General features: G+C 47.0%; 2 protein-coding genes across 5 annotated transcripts in view; one reads left to right on the forward strand and one right to left on the reverse strand.

Moving 5' to 3' along the window:
- LOC135824950 (sushi, von Willebrand factor type A, EGF and pentraxin domain-containing protein 1-like) overlaps positions 1-16,909 on the forward strand; it is a 31,690-nt gene extending 14,781 nt beyond the window's left edge. Inside the window, exons 10-22 of one of the 4 annotated variants that reach the window (XM_065337688.1) lie at positions 343-519; positions 749-937; positions 1,359-1,535; positions 7,491-7,667; positions 8,514-8,702; positions 9,630-9,806; positions 10,885-11,061; positions 11,543-11,731; positions 12,196-12,372; positions 12,664-12,840; positions 13,358-13,546; positions 14,515-14,790; positions 15,212-16,909. In XM_065337688.1, the coding sequence (XP_065193760.1) occupies positions 343-519; positions 749-937; positions 1,359-1,535; positions 7,491-7,667; positions 8,514-8,702; positions 9,630-9,806; positions 10,885-11,061; positions 11,543-11,731; positions 12,196-12,372; positions 12,664-12,840; positions 13,358-13,546; positions 14,515-14,790; positions 15,212-15,675 (2,735 nt within the window). In that variant the 3' untranslated portion in view covers positions 15,676-16,909. The remainder of the gene's footprint in view (positions 1-342; positions 520-748; positions 938-1,358; positions 1,536-7,490; positions 7,668-8,513; positions 8,703-9,629; positions 9,807-10,884; positions 11,062-11,542; positions 11,732-12,195; positions 12,373-12,663; positions 12,841-13,357; positions 13,547-14,514; positions 14,791-15,211) is intronic. The other 3 variants (XM_065337691.1, XM_065337690.1, XM_065337689.1) reach the window with 3 other exon arrangements.
- A 264-nt stretch (positions 16,910-17,173) lies between these two features.
- LOC135824951 (uncharacterized) overlaps positions 17,174-22,876 on the reverse strand; it is a 30,399-nt gene continuing 24,696 nt past the window's right edge. Inside the window, exons 5-7 of the mRNA XM_065337692.1 lie at positions 22,033-22,227; positions 21,282-21,569; positions 17,174-19,481 (exon numbers count right to left, since the gene is read on the reverse strand). Of these exons, the coding sequence (XP_065193764.1) occupies positions 18,265-19,481; positions 21,282-21,569; positions 22,033-22,227 (1,700 nt within the window). The 3' untranslated portion in view covers positions 17,174-18,264. The remainder of the gene's footprint in view (positions 19,482-21,281; positions 21,570-22,032; positions 22,228-22,876) is intronic.

Consider the following 22,876-nt stretch of genomic DNA (forward strand, 5'->3'; position numbering starts at 1 on the left):
TAACTTGTCCGCTCAGTAACAGTGTTTGTCTTTCAAGATAATTAGCATCCCCTCCTTTTCCTAACATGAACTATCCCTATGTCCACATAGTGCTGCAATTCACGTCCCCCGTAGTGTTTCCATTCGCTCATATTCCCCATATAATTACCTGTTTGGTGTTTTTCGCCAACCCCCCCCCCCCCCGCATCTTCTTACTTTTGTCATGCGTTTTATGTGGCTGAAAGCCAGTTTCTGTGTACATTTTCTCCCTTTTTGGACAGCCATATCTGCCGCCTTCGATTTTAGTTTGACAAACTGATCAAACTGACCTGAAATTGTTTTTTAAATTCAATGTTTCTATAGATATCGACTGTGGACGTCCCCCGAACGGGGACAAGGCTTCCGTGAGCTATCTCACAACAACACACAACAGTACGGCGACGTACACATGTCTGAGCGACACTCGACCGCTGCGTGGTAATCGGCAACTTGCGTGCAGTGCTCAGGGCAAATGGATGGGGAGACCTCTAAACTGTGAAGGTATGTAATACAGAATCTAGCAGTGGCTTGTTGCGGTGGTCAGGTACCCGATTTTTGCACCCCAGATCGTATCTGGGTACACGTCAAAGGCTTATTTGCTGGGCTTCTTGCGTCACCTTTCATGTTTCCCAAATGATGTGAGCGTTAAAATCAAGTAGGTGATCTAATCAGCACACAATGCATGGAAGTGAAATCATACTGTATGTGTTTGCCTTCTTCTAATATCCAGATATATTGTGTAGGGAATTACCTGTCATCACCAACGGAAGCGTCCTCATCGGCAAACGCACAATCGGCTCTCTTGCCGCCATTTACTGCAATGAGGGTTTCGCAGCTGATGGAAGTAATCCCGTGATAACCTGCGAGAGGATATCCTCAGTTGCAGCCGAATGGACCGCATTTACTGGTTCATGTCAGCGTATGTTATACTAGATTGTTCCAATGGGCTTCTTCACTTTTGGGATTAATGTCAACTGATTTGTGCAGGTTCCCATCTCGGGATATGCATTTTTAAGGTTAACAACTCGTTTGGATTTACATGATCTGGACAGAGTGAAGTTTGGATTTATGACAGATCTGCATGCACGCTTATTGCCCGTTCGTATTGAATTGATATTGCCGAATTTGAATGCTGAGCTTTCAAGTTGGGTACAGCTTCCAAAGTGATGAAGAACACGCATTAAGTTGACATCATGTGTCAGGTATCCCCTTTGAAAATTGCACGCCAGGGTTATGCAACGGGAACCCGACTGGCAGACACTAGTACGAGTACAACAACAAAGCAAAATGCCTGTCTTCTTCCATGTTTTGTTTGATCTCTTCTTATGCACTGATTGCAGCAATAGACTGCGGCCTGCCACTAGCAGGATTCAAGTCCGTCGTTGAATACTCATCCACGACGCTAGATAGTAGAGCCCAATACACATGTTGGGAAAACGCAACGTACATTAGAGGCACCAGACAGTCCGTTTGCATTTCCACTGGTCGTTGGTCTGGCAGTCTGCACACATGTCAAGGTAAGTTGTGACTTGCTACCATCTTATGGTTGATAAATATGGTGGTAAAGACACACCTGGCAATATGGCGGTAAACACACGCCTGCCCACACACGCTCTCTAGGCTGCAAAGTTCTGGCACAGAGCTCTCCTTCTCACCACCACCACCATCAGTTTGCGCCTGGCGCCTGGTCGATGCATGGTTGGCGGTATCCGGCGTAGCAGGCTGGTACATCAAGTAGCGCATGGCACTAGAAGATGACACTGCAACGACATAGCTCGATTGCGACGTACGTTTCGTCCCCGCTGGACTCATCAGGCAATCTTCTTCTTGGAAGTCTTCATACGGAGCTTGACTCGGGAGAATAAATTGAAGACAGTTAGTACACTGTATATGTGTGAAGTGGAAGCAAATTTTTGAGCTCCGCAGTTTTTAGTTTCCACGGCTTCCTGGCAGCCCTTCGGCGTGGCCAAGAGGACCAGTACTAGTAGTAAGTATAGATTAGTAGTAGGGCTGACCCACCTCTGGCCGCCATGCCCCCAACTACAAAGACCGCCCTCAAGGGGCTCTCAGAGGCAGAGATGAAACTTTTGTGCTCCCTTCCGGGTATTGAGTCGTCTGTGCTGGAAGTAATCAAGACCCTGGCTAACCTAGCGTCCGAGTCGGCCGATCGTGAGGCTCGCTTCAACAAAAGGATTGATGAGCTGTCGCGGCAGGTGTCCGGCCTGACTGAGGAGGTTGTATCCCTCAAGGAAGCCGCCATTGCCAAGGCAAGTGTTCCGCCGAGATTTCAAGCTGCTCAGCAGAGCCAGCGTACGCGTGCGAAATCGTCCAGAAATCGTACCCGTACCCACCCAGGCCAGGCTGCCGGGTGCACTAGTAGTAGTAGTACGGGTGAGCCCCGTAGCGTGGGTGACACGGGCGGTGACCCAGAGGCGCAGAGTGACGAAGACATGCAGCACGACGTGACGAGCGTGGAACTTGAGGAGTACGGCGAGGCGTTCCAGCCTCTGGACGTCATTTCTGACGATAGTTGGCAGCTAGTGTCATCAGAGCCACCCAGACCCAAGAAATCTGTCCTGTATGTCGGTAACCTGAGTGAGTCATGCACTGACGACGACATCAAAGCTTTCACCCTGAAAAGGTCAGGCACAGCCGGGACTCCAGCTACTGTCCATAACTGTAGCATCCACAAGGCTGAAAATGGCAAGATATCTGCAAGGATCACTGTGGATGCCACTGCCATCGCACTCATCACCTCACCAAACTTCTGGCCAAGGTCACTCTATGCCAGACCGTGGAAGTTTAAGCAACGTTCAGTTGAGCCTGATCGTGACGACTTGCCTCGCAGCCCGGGAGTCAACACGGAGCAGTCCGGCTTGGCAGAATGACTACTGCAAGTCTCCGGCTGCTAGTCACAAACGCCTTTGGGCTGCTGTCCAAACTCGGCGAGTTCCAAAACAATCTGAGTTCAACTAAGCCTGATATAGCGATCGTCACAGAAACGAAATTCACGCCGGACAAGGTTCCACTCGCCATGTCAACTATTCCTGGCTATGCAGCACCTATTCGCCACGACCGAACTGCTTCAGGCGGGGGCGTAGCTGTCTGGGTGAAGTCCAACCTGCATGCTCGGCACCTTGACACCATTGACTGTAAAGGTTTTGAGGTAGTATGGCTCTTAGTAGATTCATGCTCTCATGGCAAGGTTGTAGTCTGTGCTGTGTATCGTTCCGGTTCAAGTAGCCCATCAGATTGCTCCGTCATCGACTACCTAGACAGCTCATTACCTGCAGCACAGCAACTCGGTGACCATGTAGTCATTGCAGGGGACTTTAATGTCCACAATTCCGCCTGGCTCAAAAGTAGTAAAACAACATTGGCTGGTCTTGCACTGGAGGATCTAGCATCTGCTTATTGCCTCACGCAGCATATCACGGATCCCACTAGAGGTGATGCCATTCTAGACCTTGTCCTTTCAGACTTGCCTGGGCATGTGAGCACTTCTATCTGTAAGCCCCTTGGACGCTCTGACCATGCGGTCATCATCGCAGACTTCTTGACAGTTTCTCCCTCAGAGGAGGAGAGCTCTACTAGAACAGTATGGCGCTACAACAAAGCCGATTGGTCGAGACTGAGGGCACACTTCAGATCGCTAGATTGGCTGCAAGTCACTGCTCCCCATACCGACTGCAACAAGGTCTGGGATGTCATCTCAGAGACAATTCTAGTGGGGATGCACCGATTTATCCCGTGCAAGCAATACACTACAACACCCTCTGACCCTCCATGGTGGAACCCAGAGTGTCTGGACGCAGTAGTCCTCAAGGAACAGGCCTGGCGGCGCTGGAGGAGATTTCCATCTTCTGAGCCTCTGAAGCAGACATTTTTACAATCAGTCAACCATGCCTCAACTGTGATGGACACGGCCCGCCTAGCTTGGGAACGGCGTGTCCGGGCTTAGCTCTGTGCGGGTAATCTGCGTGACAAACAGTGGTGGTCGGTGATGAAATCAGTCGCTGGTGTTAAGCGCTCCTCTGATATCCCAACCCTGATTGATGCACATGGGCAGGAATGCGCAACCAACCTGGCAAAGGCAAACTGCTTTGGATCATTCTTTTCCAAGAAATGCAGTCTTGCCTCCGACATATCAGTGGACAGCCTGCCTGCTGCCTCTGGCGACAGTAAAACTCCATCAGTCACAAGGATCCATTTCCGGGCTGACACAGTACGACGACATCTGGCAAGACTCGACTCCTCCAAAGCCACTGGACCGGACAATATCCCAGCTAGGGTACTCAAGGAATGCGCAACTGAGCTTGCGGGGCCCCTAGCACGCCTCTTCTCCCTGTCTTTCAGTACTGGCCACCAACCACAGGCATGGAAGGTTGCCCGAGTAGTTCCAGTATAAAAAAAGTCCTCCAAATCCGCTGAAAAGAATTACCGACCAGTCTCGCTGCTTTCTATATGTTCCAAAGTAATGGAGTCCATCATCAACCGCCAGTTAATGAACTTTCTGGAGGGACAAAACCTCCTATCACCAAGGCAATTTGGCTTTCGCCGAGGCCTAGGTCCATCCGATCTACTTACGGGACTACACCACAAGTGGTCGGCCACATCTGGCCTTGGTGGATCTGTGGAGGTGCTTGCTGTCGACATCGCCGGGGCTTTTGACAAAGTCTCCCACACAGGTGTACTGCACAAGTTGCGGAACATCGGTGTGAAGGGCCCCCTCCTGGACTGGCTTAGAGATTACTTAACAGGTCGTTCGCTGGAAGTGGTCATCGGCGGCAAGAGCTCCGATCGCTATCCGATCTCTGCAGGAGTACCACAAGGCAGCATCCTTGGACCGTCCTTGTTCCTAGTATATGTAAATGATGCTGATAGCTGTCTGGCTCCAGGGTCTGAAATGGGAACATTTGCAGACGACACCACGCTGTATGCCTGCGTCAATACACGCGATGATGCCATACACCAAGCTGACAGTCTTCAAGCTTCCGTTAATGCGTTACATGCATGGGGAACAAAGTGGCATGTTAAGTTTGAACCATCCAAGTCGCAGCTCCTACGAATCTCCTGCCATCAACAGCAGCCTTGGCCTGTCCCCGCAATAAACTTTGGAGGGGAGGTCATCCCACAACAGCCACACCTCAAGCTCCTCGGAGTTATGGTTGACTCCAAGCTATCCTTTTCCGCCCATCTCCGGTCAGTTGCTGCCAGGGCAAACTCACGTCTTGGCCTCCTACGTAGAGCTGCTCGTGTTCTGGACTGCCGTGGCATGCTGGCCGTGTATCACGGCTTCGTCCGGCCCCTGCTCGAGTACGCTCCCCTTGTCTGGATGGGAGCTGCTCCCACTAACCTTGAACACCTTAACAGAGTGCAGAGGCGTGCCCTCCACATCCTGGGACCCAACATCTTGCTACAGAGCCTAGAGGCCCGACGGACAGTGGCGGCACTGACTTTCGTCTACAAGCTGCTGGGCCAACCAGGTCCTCCTCTGCTGAGATCCATGGTCCCCCCTCTCGTCGTCCACCATGCCGCACCTGTAACCCGGAGACAATGCCAACAGTCTGCTTCACACCCCTTCCAACTGGAAAATGTTCTCCCTCCAGGCGCTCCTAACTACCTAAGACGCGCCTTTCCATACAACATCATCAACACCTGGAATGCGCTGCCATCCTCCCTCTTCACCAAACCACCATCTCCTAAGGGCCTACAATCCTTCAAAGCGAACGTCCACTACCATCTTCGCCGAAGCCAGTGGCTTTGGGCCACAGACTCCCTCTAACAGTTCAGAACTATTTCCATCCTGAAGCTCCCCCCCCCCAAGCATTGCATGATGTTCACTGCATCTGAACTGCCTTTGAATCTATTTTTCTCTCTTCTTGTTCTCTCTCCACCCCCACCCCCACCCCCACCCCCTCTCTCTCACTCACTCACTCTCACTCTCTCTCTCTCTCTCTCTCTCTCTCTCTCTTTCTCCACCCCCCCCCTCTCTCTCTCTTTCTCCACCCCCCCCTCTCTCTCTCTCTCTTTCTTTCTCCTCATCCATTCTACCTCACCTTCTCTTGTCTTTATCGCACTAAATCACCCCCCTCTTTTAGGCTATGGTGCGCAAGCTCACGTTAACGCCGAGACCATAGGTCGGTGTTGTGGGCTTGCCTCACCAGCACAGGCTTGCTTTGCAGCCCCTACTCTCCCTGCTGTTTTGTCATTGTATACTCTGTTGTCTTCTCCCCTTCTGACGAGTAGGTTGTGTACTTAGTAAAAAAAAAAACCACTGCAGCTGTACTTATGGTTGATAAATATGGTGGTAAAGACACACCTGGCAATATGGCGGTAAACACACGCCTGCCCACACACGCTCTCTAGGCTGCAAAGTTCTGGCACAGAGCTCTCCACACACAGAGCTCTCCTTCTCACCACCACCACCATCAGTTCGCGCCTGGCGCCTGGTCGATGCATGGTTGGCGGTATCCGGCGTAGCAGGCTGGTACATCAAGTAGCGCAAGCTCCGTATGAAGACATCCAAGAGGAAGATTGCCTGATGAGTCCAGCGGGGACGAAACGTACGTCGCAATCGAGCTATGTCGTTGCTGTGTCATCTTCTATGTGCCATGCGCTACTTGATGTACCAGCCTGCTACGCCGGATACCGCCAACCATGCATCGACCAGGCGCCAGGCGCGAACTGATGGAGGTGGTGGTGAGAAGGAGAGCTCCGTGCCAGAACTTTGCAGCCTAGAGAGCGTGTGTGGGCAGGCGTGTGTTTACCGCCATATTGCCAGGTGTGTCTTTACCACCATATTTATCAACCATAAGTACAGCTGCTGTGGTGTCTTCAATTTATTCTCTCTTGTTACCATCTTGGTGCTTCAAATTGTTTATTGTCTTGGGTGCCTAGCTGTCGATCGAATTCATGGCATAATTAACGAATTCATGGCATAATTAACGAATTCATGGCATAATTAACTTGCCAATTTTATCTGTTGCTAACACTTCCAGTCCTCGAGCAAGTGTTTGTGCAAAGTGCGTGCCCGTGTGTGGCTCTCTGTGTCTGTGTTTCTGTGTGTCTGTGTATGGGTGAAGTGCGTGTCCGTGTGTGACTCTCTGTGTCTGTGTTTCTGTGTGCCTGTGTCTGTGTGTCTGTGTGTCTGTGTCTCTGTGTCTGTGTTTCTGTGTGTCTGTGTCTCTGTGTCTGTGTTTCTGTGTGTCTGTGTATGGGTGAAGTGCGTGTCCGTGTGTGATTCTCTGTGTCTGTGTTTCTGTGTGTCTGTGTCTCTGTGTCTGTGTTTCTGTGTGTCTATGTATGGGTGAAGTGCAAGGTGGTAAGGTGGCGTGACATTCTCTCTTCTGTTGTTTTGATGTCTGTTTCTTCATTTTCAATTGAAGACACGAACGCAGGTGTTTGAATACTTCCTTGTATAATCATGTTGCTGACTTAAAAACAGAGTTTTTTTACAAATGTTTGTTCAGATATCGACTGTGGGCTTCCTCCGAATGGGGAAAAGGCTTCCGTCAGTTATCTTACTACAACACACAACAGCACGGCGAAGTACACATGTCTGAACGACACTCGACCGCTGGGTGGTAATGGGCAACTTGTGTGCAGTGCTCAGGGCGAATGGATAGGTACACCTCTAAACTGTGAAGGTATGTATTACGGGATCGAGCAGGGGCCTTTTGCGGTGGTCAGGTACTCGATTTTTGCACACCAGATCGTAATTGCTGCACATGAACGGAATATTTGCTTGTCTTCTTGCGCCACCTTTCATGTTTCCGAAATGATGATGTGAACATTATAATCTGCACTCTGGGACCTGCTGTTCGGACCATAGCCAGACAGAAAAAGTTTAGCATAACTTGCTTATCATAAAGGTGCTCTGACTATCCCGCCCCCTAGCTCTCCTTGACTCCTTCGTCAGATACGTTTTCTTTCGTATTTTCTAATTCCTGTCCTTCCTTTTCTAAATGCGGTTTAACCATTCGCCTTCATATCATTGGCGCTAGTTCCTGTTCATTGTGCGAACTAAAATAAACCATGTGAAGAAGAGGTTGGTGCGACTTCGACGATAGTTGGGGAAGTGTGTGTTGCTCCCTGATTATAATGCTCGCGGATTACCTGCCGACTTCAATTCTCATTTGACTGACTCACGACTGCCATCCAAAGCTCACGAGAAGTCCATCGAACCGTCCACTCGGCAAACCTGCAAGAAAGCCCCACTCCCTGCTCAATACACAGCGTATCGGGGAATTCACCCCTCCTCAGTTGAGCTTGAGTAGGCTGAGGAGGATTGTGCCTGAAGAGCACCATTTATATAGTGCTCTTCAGGCACAAACATCACTAGGGACACAAACTTTGAGAGACGCTCCGTTTCCAGCGCGACAAACACAAAATAAACCAACGAATCAACCGTTAAAATCAAGCAGGTGATCTAATACACACAATGCATGGATTTGTACTCATACTGTATGTATTTGCTTTCTTCTTATATCCAGATATATTGTGTAGGGCACTACCTGTCATCTCTAATGGAAGCGCACTCATCGGAAAACGCACAATCGGCTCTCTTGCCGCCATTCACTGCAATGAGGGTTTCGCAGCTGATGGACGTAATCCCGTGATAACCTGCGAGAGGATATCCTCAGTTGCAGCCGAATGGACCGCATTTACTGATTCATGTCAACGTATGTTATACTAGATTGTTCCAATGAGCTTATTTACTGTTGGGATTAATGTCAACTCCTCTGTGCAAGTTCCCATCCCGGGGAGATATATTTTAAGGTTATTAATTCGTACGGATTTTCATGATTTTGACAGAGTGAGGATTTACAGCACGTCTACCTGCACGCCTATTGCCCGTTCATATGAATGAACTCACATTGTGAATTCGAATGCTGACCTTTCTAGTGTGGCACAGCTTCGAAAGTGATGAAAACACGCATTATGTCGACGTCATTCAGCCCACTATTATGTATTTTTGTGCTAGGCTGTTCATTAACTAGTATCCAATGTTTGCTATCTCCACCCTACAGCTTCACATTATAATGGAACTCCCTTCAATTTAGACTGTGTCTTTGGGAAATCCTAAAATATAGAATTATTTAAAAAGAATCATATTAAAAAGTATATCCTGTGAATAAAGCACGCCCAGGTTTAATGCAACGGGAATGCAACTGGCGGATACGAGGGCTCAAGTACACCAACAAGGCAAAATGCCTGTCCTTTTAAACATTTTGTTTGATCTCTTGTTATGCGCTTTATACAGGCAGGCATAGTGGGATGGTCTAAGACCATGATTGAGAAACAGAGGGTACCAGGTTCAAGTCCTGCTTGGAAGCGGAAGGAATTTTTCCAGCCGTGCTGCGACCCACAGTTAATTGGGAACTCGTGGCCTGGCACGAGGGTAACATGGATGCAGCTAATGGGATTTCGGTCTTTGACCACTTGGTGGTGGGTCTGATCTACTCACCTCCCACCGTTTAGGCGCTGCATCTGCGCCTTTGATCCTAGAGGGTGGTGGCGTTCCCACGGCGGATGCGGAAAACTCGGCTTCCAGCCGAGTCTCACGCGAACCGTGAAATTTATTTTTTTTATTTATGCGCTTTATGCAGCGATAGACTGCGGCCCGCCACTAGCAGGATTCAAGTCCGTCGTTGAGTACTCATCCACGACACTGGATAGTGGAGCCCAATACACATGTTGGGAAAATGCAACGTACACTAAAGGCGACAGACAGTCCTTTTGCACTTCCAGCGGGCGTTGGTCTGGCGGTCTTCACACATGTCAAGGTAAGTTGTGGCGTGTTACCATCTCGGTGCTTCAAATTGTTTATTGTCCTGCATGCCTCCACCGTTTAGGCGCTGCATCTGCGCCTTTGATCCTAGAGGGTGGTGGCGTTCCCATGACGGATGCGGAAAACTTGGCTTCAGGGCGAGTCTCACGCGAACCGTGAAATATTTTTTTATTTTATTCCTAGCTTTCGATCGAATCCATTGCTTGATGTGTCCATTTTATCTGTCGCAAACACTTCCTGTCCTCGAGAAAATGAATGTACAAAGTGTGTGTGTGTGTGTGTTCCGACATGGCCTGGCAGAAGTGTTCAACAATCCGTCAGCTCCCGGTATCGGAGCATCCTGGGTCAGTACCGTGTCCAACATGCAACCGATGGCTACGTAGCAGAGGAGCCTTTGCGGTGCATAAGTGTAGGCTAGGCGATGACGACCAGCCGCCGGCCCCTGCCCCTGCTCCTCTTTTTGTTCCAGGTGTACCTTGCACAACCTGTCAGCGTTCGTTTAAATCGGCTGCGGGTCTCAAGCGTCGCCGTTGTGGAACTTGTCCAAAGCGCCTCACTATGGCTGAACGCCAGCAATTCAAGTTTCACTGCAAAGTTTGCCACAACCGACGTTTCCGGAGTCGGCAAGATCTGGATCGCCACTTGTAGCATTGCCGTCCTCCCCCCTTACCTCTCTGACAGTACCTCCCATCTGGGAGCGGCGTGGCCAATTCTGGCAGCTGTCAATAGTAGTAGTGTGTGTGTATGTGTGTGTGTGTGTGTGTGTGTGTGTGTGTGTGTGTGTTTGTGTGTGTGTGTGTGTGTGTGTGTGTGTGTGTGTGTGTGTGTGTGTGTGTGTGTGTGTGTGTGTGTGTGTGTGTGTGTGTGTGCGTGTGTGACTCTCTGTGTCTGTATTCTGTGTGCCTCTGGATTGGTGATGTGCCAGGTGGCAAGTTGGCGTGACAGTCTTTCCTCTGTTCTTTTGTAGTCTGCTTCTTCATTTTCAATTGCCGACACGAACGCAGGTGTTGGCCTGCTTCCATGTATATGTTGCTGACTTTCAAAACATCGTTTTTGAACCTATGTTTGTTCAGATATCGACTGTGGACGTCCCCCTAATGGGGAGAGGGCTTCCGTGAGCTATTTCACAACAACACACAACAGCACGGCGACGTACACGTGTCTGAACGACACTAGACCGCTGGATGGTAATCGGCAACTTGTGTGCAGTGCTCAGGGCGAATGGATAGGTACACCTCTAAACTGTGAAGGTATGTAATACGGGATCGAGCAGTGGCTTGTTGCGGTGGTCAGGTACCCGATTTTTGCACACCAGGTCGTATTTGCTGCACGTTAAAGGCTTATTTGCTGGGCTTCTTGTGCCGCCTTTCATGTTTCCCAAATGATGTGAGCGTTATAATCAAGTACAGTCCATTTCAAAACTATAGACGCGTACCTAGGCAAAAACCGTTATGCCAGCATCTATACCACATAAAATCTGTGACCACTTTGTGCATAAATTTTTCCAAATTGGGCGTCTGTTATCCAATCGTTTAGAAACTATATGAGAGTAGTTGTGGAGCAGACCTGAGCAATATTCCGAAAACTATTCTTAAAAAGCTCCAGCCAAATTTGAAATATTTCAAAAACCCTACGCGTCTATAGTTTTGAAATGGACTGCAGGTGATCTAATACACACAATGCCTGGAATTGTAATCATACTCTATGCATTTTATTTCTTCTAATGTCCAGATATATTGTGTAGGGCACTACCTGTCATCTCCAACGGAAGCGCACTCATCAGCAAACGCACAATCGGCTCTCTTGCCGCCATTTACTGCAATGAGGGTTTCGCAATTGATGGACGTAATCCTGTGATAACCTGCGAGAGGATATCCTCAGTTTCAGCCGAATGGACCGCATTTACTGGCTCGTGTCAACGTATGTTATACTAGATTGCTCCAATGGTCTTATTTACTGTTGAGATTAACGTCAAATCATCTGTGCAAGTTCCTATACCGTGGGGGGGGAGATGTATTCTAAGGTTATATATTCGTTTAGATTTACATGATCTTGACAGAGTGAGGTTATGATTCATTACAGTCATATCTGCTTGCACGCTTATTGCCCGATCGTATGAATGAATTGACATTGCCGAGTTTGAATGCTGACCTTTCTAGTTGGGTACTGTTTCGTTCGGAAACACAGATTGTAGTTCGGAGAGTAAACACGCATTAAGCCGACATCATGTGTAAAGTATACCTTGGGAATACAGTATACATGTAGGACGAGCAGGTTACGGAACGGGAACACGACTGGTGGATGCCAGTCCAACAACGAGGCAAAATGCCTGTCTTCTTACGATGTTTACTTGTTCTTCTGTTATTGTTATGCATTGAATGCAGCAATAGACTGTGGCCCACCACCGGCAGGATTCAAATCCCTCATTGAGTACTCGTCCACGACCCTGGATAGTGAAGCCCGTTACACCTGCTGGGCAAACTCAACCTTTGTTAGAGGTGACAGACAGTCCGTTTGCACTCCCCGCGGTCTATGGTCTGGCAGTCTTCATACTTGTGAAGGTATGTTGCGACTTCCACGCTCTTAGATGGAGGGGTGGGGTGTTACAACCTTACCGCTTCAGATTGTATTGGCTTGGGAGCCTTTTCTTTCACACTTGCCTTATTTTAGCTACTGGTATTCACTTTTCCTCCAAGCCACGTTGACAGCATCGTTAAAATTGATGTACTGAACACTGAGTCGTACTTCTTGATGACTATGTTTGGCGCATTGCGGTAGGCTACAAATTAAACAACTGTCTACATCGCCATTGCGAGCCAGTACTTTCCTCGTCCGTTTTGTCATGTTCTCAGATATTGACTGCGGGCGGCCTCCGGATGAATCAAAATCTGCTGTGAGCTACGACGCGACCATGCTCAATGCGGAGGCAACGTACACTTGTCTGCCTGCTACACGTCCTCTGAGTGGTGTGAAGAAACTGGTTTGCAATTCCCAGGGTCAGTGGACTGGAGACCGGCTGATTTGTGAAGGTATGAGTACATGGCACATACTTATATGCATGCTCAGCTCTTACGTTATAACCAAAACTGACCAGGTATAATTATTATTTCTCACGATGGCCCTTGGCCAAAAAGAGAGTGGGTAGATTGATAGATGGATGCATCTTTCCCTCAAACCAGTGAATATTTGTATACATGTAGATACGGTGTTGCATTTCTCAATATGCCCAGACTCCACTGCATCTATTCACTATAACCACACATCCCCGCAACACTCTCCAAAGGCTTTCTGTGTATACAACCAAATCGCTCAAAACGAAAATCATGCAAATTTCGAGTGAAGCCCATCGCCATGGATGCAGTGATCGGTGTAGTGATTGGCGTTGCTTAGAGACCGCGCTTGGACAGTGCTGGTTGTATGGTCATGCTGTGTTGTAACACAAACTTTGAATAATACGAAATAAATCATTTGTAGTTTCTTGGTCCTTTTCTTTTCTATTAATAAATCATTCCGCATGTTGTGTTTACTCATTTTGTGAAATCGCAGATGTTCTTTGCGACCAACCACCGACCATGCCCAATGGCAAAGTAGTGACCGACAGCCGGACTATTGGTTCTGTCGCGGCCCTGTCTTGTGACAAAGGATTTAGATTTGCTGGTAGCGATCCCACAGTAAGGTGTGGGAATGTATCAATGGTGTCGGCTGAATGGACGCGAGTACAAGGAAGCTGTCTGCGTAAGTCATGGCTTTTCCTCATTTTTTTGTATTGTATTTTATTATTTTATGTAAAATGGAAGTTGTGGGCACATGTTTGTTATACGATCGAGTCCACCAACTAAACCAGATATTGAACAGTCAGACGTGCACAATCTAGCACAAAACTGACAAGGAGTACTAAGGCTGCGGTTGTTTTACTTGGACATTTCCAACAGACCCTAAGGTCTTCTTACAGGTTTCCCAAAATGAGTGAATGTGTAAAGTTCCTGGCGAAATGAACTGGGGATATGATTAGTGCGAAGGGATTTGGGAAGCGCATTAAAGCGGTCAGTACTAAGAAATGAAAAAAGATGTCGTGTACATGTACTAGTATCACGTTTCTCGACATTCGTCTTGTTGAGCACTCTCGGTAGGTTGCTCTAGTGCTGCTGCATTACGCATTGCCCGCTGCTTTTCGTAGTGTAAGCACTCTGGCGCTAGAGCGGGGACTAGCCATCCTATTGTCTGTGGTGCGTCCATTGCACCATGGCTGATAGCTTGGCCTAGTTTTAAAAGTTAACGCTCGGAGCTGTACTGATGAGGCTTTTATGGCCGAAAGAGCCTGCTGTCTACACCACTGGGCACTGGGTACTAGTAATGCATAATACATGTACGATATGCTATACGCTACACATGTACATCGCAAGTCAAAGGGACAAGCATGCCAAATATTTGTGATGACAATGGAGCTCCGTCTTCTGTCAAGGTACTCCAAAGCTTTTGATACGTTTCAGTGGTTTTATTGCTTATAACTATTTCATCGTAAAAGAATCATTACACTGCAGCATACTTCGAAGGTAAGTAAAATCAAAGCATCCATCCTCTAGTTATCCGAAGGGGTATTGGAGCATTCACAGAATATGGAAATGTTGTGTGTACAATTGGCCTTGTTAATGGCTTTTTTTGTGTTTCGCTTCTTTTTCCAATTGAAACCTCTATTTTTACAGTAATTCCACCAACCATTTCGGTCAACGTCACGGACAGGAACGTCTCCATTACTATATCGCATACTATGGAATCATCGGCGATACGGCAGTATTGCATTGCAATAACAACGCTGACAGTAGATAGCAGAACCAACGTAACATGCTACAAAGAACCCCACGTTGTGATGCAGCGAGGGTCCCGCAATGACGTCATCCAACTGAACGCATACGTCATCACCAACGACAATGAGATGAGTGACGAGTCACGCAGTGCTATTGTGCTGCCTGAAGGCTCTGGTACGCCCATGTAATGAACTTTCCAAGAAAGTTGTGTTTTTAAATGTTGTGTTTTGAGTACTTCGAAGTAAGCAATAAAATTACTCGCCTTATTCCAGGGTGCGGATATACACACCCTTATTTCCCACCCATCGATTTGAAGCGGCCCGAACCACGAGCAGTTTCCACTTTGACATTAGTTTACTCATGCTCTAATTCTTGATTCTAATTCCAAACTTGCATGTACGAGTACATGTACTACGAAGTAGAAGTTCTGTTTGTGTCATTATTATCTTTTTAATATACTAGCAAGCATTCTACACTGCTTGGTAGGTCTAGGCTAGGAGACGGTACCCGTGCTTTTGCAGATACAGCTGTAATGAGAACGCGAGAATTCTCAGCAGCGATGTTCCACATGTATGCGTTTCTTCTTCTTTGCTAGGTCTCGACACTGCTTCGAGTTCGTACGCGTCAACGTCTCCAACAATGGCCACGTCTGCGTTACCAACGGCAACGCCCTCACTGCATCCAGCAGCTGAGCCTGCGAAGTCTGGAGCCACGCATACGGACAAGGCATCTACTCTTGTGCCTGTGGTGATTGCACTGATCCTTCTGGTGATACTGTTATCAGTGCTTGCTGCTGTCCTATTCCGAAAGTTTCGCAATGAGCGGTACGTGAACGTCGGAAAGGGTCTAACCACGGCGAATGGAAACAAATGGCTGCCATTTGTCAACTCTGATGATGCAGGCGCTGCTATCGATACCTACAGTAGTAGCGACGGTCAAGAACACCGACAGGAGCAGGAGACAAATCTGTACTCGAACAATGCAGCTGTTGACGGCGATTGCTGCGGGGCTACTGCTTCACAACACGCGGTTTCATTCAGACACGACCAAGACCTGTAATCCGAACCCAGAACACAGACACAGGTTGACCCAGGAGACTCCCGGCCAGGGTTGGAAGACCCATGGAGAGTGGTTACCAAGCACCTCGCTCCCAGGCTCCCGCCCAGCATCACAACATGACCTCCAAGGGCGAATCCTTATCTGAGGAACCCCTTGATGTTGGGCACCTTAGCCAGGACGACGATATACAAGGCCCCGATGCAGTCTTCGTCAATTGTTCGAATTGAGTCATATCCTTTGTACTTCATTTTTTCCACCATCCAGTGGTGCACTTTCCTCCAGCTTTTCCTATTGAACATGATTTTACATTTTATGTTTGACTTCTCAAAACTAGTTTGGTGCATCCCGAACAGTTGCAGCCATTATTTTTTGTAAGGGTGTAGTGATAAATAAGTCCACTTTGTAACTTTACTGAGCTTACCACAATTGCTAGCCCTGGGCATCGATATCGGATACCTTCCCGTAACCACCTTGCGACGGATAGAAGTACAAGAACGACATTTGTTCAGCCATTTATCTTTGTGAGGTATATTTTCATTCCAAAAGCAGTTTTTTCACGCTCATGTTACTGTCGAAATGTGAAACATGCTAAATTGCTCATTTGGTTTCTTTTGCAATATCTGAATCTTGCCTTTCTTTTGTACAATGCTCCAATACCTTCTGAATTCCTATTTTGTTCAGTGCCAAAGCTTTTCAAGAGTATCAGTTTGTCTTAAATTGATAGAATGCGTTTCACGATTACTACTGGGTGATTCCAATATATTTTTGTTTTCAAATTTGTGCAGTGAATGTACCTTCCCGGCTCAATCAGGTTCCCCTTCAGATATTCACTCACAAAGGCCTGTACCAGGGAGCACATACAGCGGCAATGCTGCTGTTTCTCCCCCTTTGTCACCCTCACTAATCTCTGCCATCACCCTGCACACCGAATGATATCCATATTCCGATATGTAGAGCTGAACATGCACAGTACATAGGGCAAACGATGACCCTTAGCTCATATCCACCTCAGTTTTCTATATTCTATATTATAGCCAGACCTAGTGCACTAGCCGTATTAACTGTCGTACTTATATATGCACACGTCCAATCCCTGGCTACACTTTGGAACTGTTTTCGCTGCCTATGTCCGCATTTGTCTTCGCTTTGTTTTCGTTGCCAGGGCTCTCATTTATCTTTCCTTGCTTGCTTTCTTGCTTGCTTGTATTGCTGAGGGAACATATGCTGATTTGTATTCGTGGGTCCCCATGGTGCATGGTCCACGCGTACTCATCCGGCGGATCGACATAATTATGACCGAAATGCAAGCCATCGAAAAATGTGTTGAAGCCTCAACATCCAGCTATAGGATATGCATAATGACCAGTTCTACCCGGGACCAATCCTATAGTGCCACTACGATGTATTTCTCATGCTGTTCGCAAGCGACTGGCCGTCACTGGACCCAAATAGGATTGGCTCGTTCCCGTCATCGAACACATGATGTACATGTATCAAGAACATTCATAAGGCGTCCATCTTAATGTAGCAGCGCATTTTGTATTTTTGTATTTGTATCTATTTCATTATCTCATGGCACATCATGATGACGGCCAGGAAAACTGAGACAAGGGTGAAAGCCAAGCACAGCAGTAAAACAGATAAAAGAATACAAGTAAAAGGCAAAGGCAAAGGAGGAGACAAACCAGCAGGATGTCATGCAAATACATGAAACCTACAATTGAGCAGAGATTCACTTGTATAAATGAAGAATAATGAGATATGTAGAGAGTATAGACGAGTACACAGGCGTGTCACAGGAGCATGCTGCACTTTTCAGCATCCAGGTAACTATAACAATACTTGCACACCTGTTCAGTGGCGAAAATAGGAGTCAAGAATCGTGGTGTAAGTTCACAGCGCTATAAAATCAAGAAATCACCGCGTGCAGGTGCGATCATTGTTCATACGTGGTACTCATGTCGTGTGATCAGTCGGACACATTAGGAAGGAGTAATGAATCCCAACAATCGCATTGGAATCAATGCAAAGCACATGGTGGCATTACGCACCAAATGCGTCGCCAGAAGACGCCCAAACCATTGGAAGTGATACTTGGGTACTGCAACGCAGACAAGTGCACACCAATCACAGCATAGCCAAAACAATCTATTCTATACAAACAGAACAGAATCAGGGGACGGCAAGTGGCGAAATTGGACAATAACAATGTGTGTATTGCCCAGGACACAAATCTTGTGACGTAAAGCAGTACATCAAGTACCTGTTTTCCAGTAGGGCTGTGTTAATAGTAACAAAATGAAATAAAATATAAACTTGGCATGTTTCATGGTTGCTATGTACCATGCATTCATTGCAGGCAAAGCTGTTTTGCTCAGAAGCACTTGCAGAAGAAGATAATAATAATTATATAGGACAAAATATGCTCGCAACTACACGTAATTACTTCGAAGTATTATTATGGCTGTTCACTGTGATGAAAGCTGTGCTTTGACTCACTGATGTGTTCACAAATCAAGGCAGATTAATGGAAGGTGTGGAAGAGGCTATGGTCGTCATTGTAATCGAAACAAGCAACCAACATGACGCTCATTTGTAATTCATGTATATAGGGTCATCTTGTGCCTTCTGGGTAGAGATGCGGGACAGGACCGCGCGGGGTTGGAAGGGAAGCCATGGTTGGTGTCCAGTCGGTTTGCCCGCCGTGTTAAGGTAGGGTGTGGAAGAGTCGTGCGATCCTGCGCCATTACGATTGTTACTCGCCCTTGCCTCATAAGATCGGCTTGGAGCAGAGTTGGCCTCTTCGTAAAAGTCATCGGCGATATTGCTTGGTGGTGGTGGTGGTGGCAGGTTGTTCAATGCGGGTTTGCAGGCTCCACCATTGGTCCCGAAGGTCATGGCAGTTGGGGGCTCGTAGGTTGATGGCACAACTGGGATGGTTTGTTCATAATTAATCGCATCTTCGTCTTCCACTGTCTGCGAGTAATCTGCAGGGTTTAACTGTTTTTGTCGTGCTATTGGTCCCGATGTGCGCGATGCAATAGCCGTTCTGCTCGTGGCGTTGACTTTGCCAAACCCAGTGATCATATCGCTCTCCATAGGCTCATAAGTCTCTTCCGCTTCATCAGGTATAGTTCCTTCGTAGCTTCTCCTCGCGCGAGAAGAGCTCTCCGCCGTTGTATCGTTCACCACTGGAGATGCACGTTTCTTATGTACTGAACGGAACGTTGTTTTGCGTGACGAGCTGTGCTTGGCGTTAGGCGTCACAGTTCGTGAGCTGGTGCACCGATCCGTTGCCTCATTTGCCGGATATCTGGTTTGATTGCCGAGCGATGCAACATCCCCTGATCCTTCACGAACAGCTGCCATCCGGCCTTCGCCGGTAGAGCCACTCGTCTCCACCGATTTTGTCGTCTTCTCGCGTTGAAATAGCGATTTTCTGGCGTTGCGCAAACTCTTTCCGAGTTCGCCATGATGTCGCGGCGTAGTCGTGTGTGCTTCCCGTGAATCGTGGACTTTGTCTGACAAGTCCCTTACCTCATATCCGTCATCTCTGCTGCCTCTGGGCACAGCGGATGAGTTTCGAATAACAACCACATCTGTCTTACAGGTGGTATCTCTTGCTGTGCGGCTGGCTGCTGTAGGCTGTCCAGCGCGCATCCGCCGGCACTGCGCGATCAGCAATGCAGCAAGTAGCACTAGGGCAGGTATGCCCACACCCAGGCCTATGGCGATGCCGGTTGTACACGACGATGTCTCTGCAGTTACATTGTGACCTTGGGCACCCTGTAAGAAGACCTTAGGGTCTGTTGGAAATGCCCAAGTAAAATAATAAAACACAATACAAAAATACAAAATTGAGAGAAGGCACAAGTCATGTACAGTAAAACCTGTGACTAACGACCACCCCTTGCGGCGGCCAGAGAAAGCGGTCCTTAGTTAGAGGTTTGCACCGCACAGCCATATATTTATGAATGTGAGACCGTCCGTGCCTGGCGAAGTGGTCTGTAGTACCAGGCTGGCTGGTTGCTAGTCACGGTGGTCTATAGTTACAGGTTTTATTTATAAAATACATACTGAGTCCGAGGTGTTTACGAGAAATAAAAACCGGCACAAAACCCGAGGCGAAGCCGAGGGTTTTGTGGAGGTTTTTTATAATTCGAGTAAACACGAGGACGAAGTATGCATTTTATTTAAATTATACTTATAAAAACCGATTTTCGTTTTGGATTTTCGTACCTATTTCGGCGCATGCTCGAACTTACTCCTCGTGTTTCAACTTTCTCCTCGTGTTGTTTATTTTGGTTTACGAGTGTAATGGCTTCTTCAACGTCTACTGGACGTTTTGCGTCCGTTTCTGAAGAAGAAAGGAAGAAACTTTTGGAATCAGCAGTTCCTAAGTCAACCAAAGTTGCAACGAAGTTTTGGTTGAAGGTGTTCAGCGATTTTTTGATGCAGGAGAGCTTGTCTTGTGATTTTGCTACTGTCGAAGACAAGGTACTGGCGGATATCCTTACTGCTCCGTGAGAACTCATGACAAGAAGGAATATAAACGGGCCAGTCTAATAGCTGCAAGAGGAGCCTTGCAGAGAGAAGTCAATGACCGTGACCGGGGCTTCGATTTGAAGCGTGGCGTGTTTGTCAAGGCCAACAAGCTCAAAAAGGAAGACGAAGAGTGAGTAGCTCAATTCTCTCCTTTTGATCATATGTATGTGTCTCTCATCTTACCATTCTTGAGTGGACTATTTAACCTTTCCAGTTCAATTTGTGCTCTTCTGATCTTGCTCTGCATCTGTTTGTACTGTTTTCGTGAATACTCTTATCTCTTGTTCTCATCTACCCCTAAAAAGAGGTTTTTTATACAGGTTTTTTATAGCCGGCAGGTTTTTTATACAGGTTTTTTTATAGCCACCAGGTTTTTTTATACAGGTGTGTATGAAGTATAGAAACTTCTAACCCTACACGACAATCAATGGAGGTTTTTATAAGTATAATTTAATGTACATTTACATACACGTCATACAGGTAAGAGCATGATCACAGCAGGTCAAGAATACACATTGTGCCTGCCATGTGGCTGTTACCTTGTAGACAACCAATCAACTTGATTACGAAGTGCAGTATTTCCGGACTTTGGATTTAGTAGCATTTTTCTATTCACTGATCAATAATGGTACATGGATTTTGCCCGTACAAGAGGCTTATAGTAGAATCTTCTGATATTGCACGGCCAACTCAAGTGAACGTGTGAGTATCGAATATAACGCAACACAGCAAGGTGGGCGAATCTCAAGGCAGAATGATTGCAATAAGGAACGGCAAGGGATCGGTCAGGTTGCGGTGAATGGAGTATTGAACCTGCCCACAGGCTGTAAGCAAATGGCACCACAGTCATGCATAAGTTTGGGAGTACCCGAACACTAAAACGGGACCGGGCAGAATGGGGTAAGGGGGATAAGGGGGGGAGATAAGAGGTAATTTTGACACTGTAATGTCTGGAATTCACCTAGACGCACACTCCGAATGCACACTTGCACAAACCAATGGTAAGTGCCTTTTTTGTTGCTCGGGCACGTACTTTTTAGTTGGCAAAATGTCACACTTACCTGATGGTGATTTGGCAAAGGGGAGAAGAACGACTGGATACGATCTAGTACTTGTCTCCGCTGGCGAGCCCAGGATGACATACGCCTGAATCTCAATGACATCATCCGCCGACCGATGACGTAATGTTCTGGATGCACTTGTGTTGCATGCGTTGGAGATATTTGATCCAGTTGTCATTGACGTCATCACAGTGCAGTATGTGATGGTCGGATCGGACGACAGCATGTGATCAACTCGGACAGTGATCTCTGTACTAGTGGAGTTCAATACCAGAGTAGGAGGCACAACTAGACGGGATTAATGGAAGCACAGAAATCGCAGACCACCCAACGCAAACCAAAGGTATGACTCGCTGTGTGGGCATATTTCCGAACATTGTCTCAAAATCCATTTTATAATTAAATCCTCCTGATGAAGTGGCTTCGAAAACGAATAATTATACATGATGAAACATTTTTTCGTTTATGGTGTTTGTACTGAGTGCGCACCTCGCTCTTTTCATTAAAATTATTTCTTGAGTACTTGCATACTGGTATTACTATTAGTTTAGTCCCACAACCTGCGATAAAATGATCAGCTGTAGCACCTACTCCACTTTTATGTTTATGTATCTATGTCATTCGGATCTTCCCAAGTTGTACATTGTACTGTTGAGCTACAGAATTCAAATAAATCAATACCACCAAAATTCCAATCTTTGGTGCGATTTATCAAACCGTTGGAATCAGACCTTGCAGCTATCGAACTTACGTTCGCAGCTACCATCTCGTAATTCCCAATCCGCATAACTCTGGTTCAGGTTGGTACATTTTGCCATGGGGAACCGGCCCGTGAATCGGTAACCAGGGGAACATTCAATCGGTGCTAGAGATTGAACTGTGAGTTGAGAAGGTACTCCAAAAACGACTCCGTTGGTTATGTTCTTCCTCACAGAGCATTGCATGTCTACACATACAGACCAAGAGCAGAAAGACAAATAGACAATTGTTTTGTATTGTTATCCACACGGCTCTTGGGCTACACAAATCATTGAAAAATAGGGGCATCCGAATTCTCGGGCAAATACCCATATTCCATATACCCCAATATATGCATGTTTGCGAAGGTATCGCACCAATTGAATGGTGAATAGTTCGTCGCCGTTATAATTAATTCCATTCCACAAGCAGAGGATGAAGATTGGGTTCCAACTCCCACATCCATTACCGGTATTGTTTAGATAATGTTTACTTCTGTTTGTTGTTAAGGCTGCTTTAGAGCGGAAACTCTTGTGTACAATATCATAGTACTTCAGCATGATCAGTTCAGGTTTAAACTAAAAATCTGCATATACATGTAAAGGATTTCCAGGAGGCGATGACCTTTCCTCGTGAAACAGAAATAAACAGTGAGGAGACCAGAATAATCTGTATAGTAATATACTACATAATGACCAGGGCTGGATTATTTGGAGTTACAAAATGGTTTGCAATACGTACTCGGATGGTGGGCCAAGGAAACATTAATAATTATTTGAAAAATTGAAAACAACAAAGGCTATGTGTGCCCCACTCTAAACTTGTGCCCCGCCGTTTTCAGTGTTTCCAGTTAAAAA

Source organism: Sycon ciliatum, chromosome 9, assembly GCF_964019385.1.
Source record: "Sycon ciliatum chromosome 9, ocSycCili1.1, whole genome shotgun sequence".
Taxonomy (NCBI): Eukaryota; Metazoa; Porifera; class Calcarea; order Leucosolenida; family Sycettidae; genus Sycon; species Sycon ciliatum.